We start from the raw sequence: 1,622 nt of genomic DNA on the forward strand, positions 1-1,622 counted from the left end.
GATTGACAGTCTTTGTCAGTGACTACCTGGCAAATGTCACACAGTATATATGATTTTTACAGAAAATAACAGCCCTCCAGTAGCAGTGGCTGGCCCTGACAAGGAGTTGACCTTCCCAGTAGAAAGTGCTACACTGGATGGCAGCAAAAGCCAAGATGACCAAGGCATTGTCTTCTATCATTGGGAGAATATCAGGTATCTAGAGATTTTACTAACGTCTAGTAAAATAGAGAACAAAGTGAAAGTGATGGGTTGCCAGAGGCCCTTGTGCAGTTGTGTTGGGTGATGCACTGGTTTAGAACTTAATAAAAGGACAAGGTGTTAGCTGAGGCAGCTGTCATCAGCGGTACAAGAGGAGGTTTGCTGGCACCCTGTACATATTGGGAGTGGTTCTTTGAGCAGCAGTGTTTACATGATCCCATGAAATAGTACAGCGAGGAGATCAAACTTCTGGGGTGTGTTTTCTGCCCTTCTAATAACTGGATGTGTGATGCTTGGGTGCTTTGATTGTTTTGGAAAAAATGGATTAATGAATTCTCTGAACTAAGCTCTTGTCTCATAGTTCCTCTACCCCTGCCAGAAGCACCGGTGTTTAAACTGTGATATGCATAAAAGCAAATGGCACAACCAGTCCTGCTGAAAGAACAATTTGGCTGGCTGTACAGGGGTTATTTTTCTGAAATGTTCTGTTTCAGTGGACCAAGCTCTGTACAGATGGAAAATGGTGACAAGGCAATAGCGACTGTGACTGGTCTTCAGGTTGGTACCTATCGCTTCAGGCTGACCGTGAAAGACCAACAGGGCTTGAGCAGTGCATCTGTGCTCTCTGTTACTGTGAAGGAAGGTAAGCTGAGCTGCTGCTGCTGCTTAGGATATGGTAGGCTGCTTGTTGGATAATTCAATCAGAATGTAAAAGAAATCAGACCAGAAAGGGATAACGTATTTGTTGTCATATTTCAAGAGTATTCAAGAGGAGTTACTGCTATTATGTCATGAAGTATTACTGTGAGTGACTGGTAGAATTAGCTTACTGCAAGCTCTTTAAAAGTTAAATATATGCAGAACTAGTTGTAATTAATGCTCCAAAATGCTGGTTTTGACCATGCTGTGTCGGGGTGCAGCTCTGCTTTTGTCAAGTTGTAATAATCCTGTAGCCAAATTCTGTGTACCCGCTCATCCTTTCCCTGTCCCTTTGACAGGCGATTCTGTCACTGCTACCTGTAATCATCGAGTGGGGAGTTGCAGTGGGGACATGTTGGCAATGACATGTTCTGTTTTGCGTGTTGTGAAAACAAGTTCTTCGTGTTTTTATGGCTAGAAAACAACAGTCCACCCCGGGCACATGCTGGTGGGAAGCATGTTCTAGTGCTTCCAGATAACTCTGTTACCTTGGATGGCTCAAGGTCTGCTGATGACAAAGGGATTGTATCATATTTGTGGATTCGAGATGGCCAAAGCCCAGCAGCTGGGGTAAGTTTCATGAAGGCTGTAACAAGTCAAATTCATCTCCTGTTACGCAGCAGGGAGAGCAGGTGCGACTTGGAAGATGCTGTGAGGCATAGTATCTGTTTCTGGTTTGTCTCCCCTGCTCTCTTGAATGTTGTGGTTCCTCAGGGCTGGTG

At 44.5% G+C, this 1,622-nt stretch overlaps 1 protein-coding gene across 1 annotated transcript in view; it reads left to right on the forward strand.

Annotated features, from left to right (window-relative positions):
• The window catches only part of KIAA0319 (KIAA0319 ortholog), a 27,744-nt gene that overhangs the window by 16,641 nt on the left and 9,481 nt on the right, over window positions 1–1,622 (forward strand). Inside the window, exons 11-13 of the mRNA XM_009877154.1 lie at window positions 63–195; window positions 696–844; window positions 1,319–1,470. Of these exons, the coding sequence (XP_009875456.1) occupies window positions 63–195; window positions 696–844; window positions 1,319–1,470 (434 nt within the window). The remainder of the gene's footprint in view (window positions 1–62; window positions 196–695; window positions 845–1,318; window positions 1,471–1,622) is intronic.

Source organism: Apaloderma vittatum, unplaced genomic scaffold (assembly GCF_000703405.1).
Source record: "Apaloderma vittatum isolate BGI_N311 unplaced genomic scaffold, ASM70340v1 scaffold9349, whole genome shotgun sequence".
NCBI classification, from domain to species: domain Eukaryota; kingdom Metazoa; phylum Chordata; class Aves; order Trogoniformes; family Trogonidae; genus Apaloderma; species Apaloderma vittatum.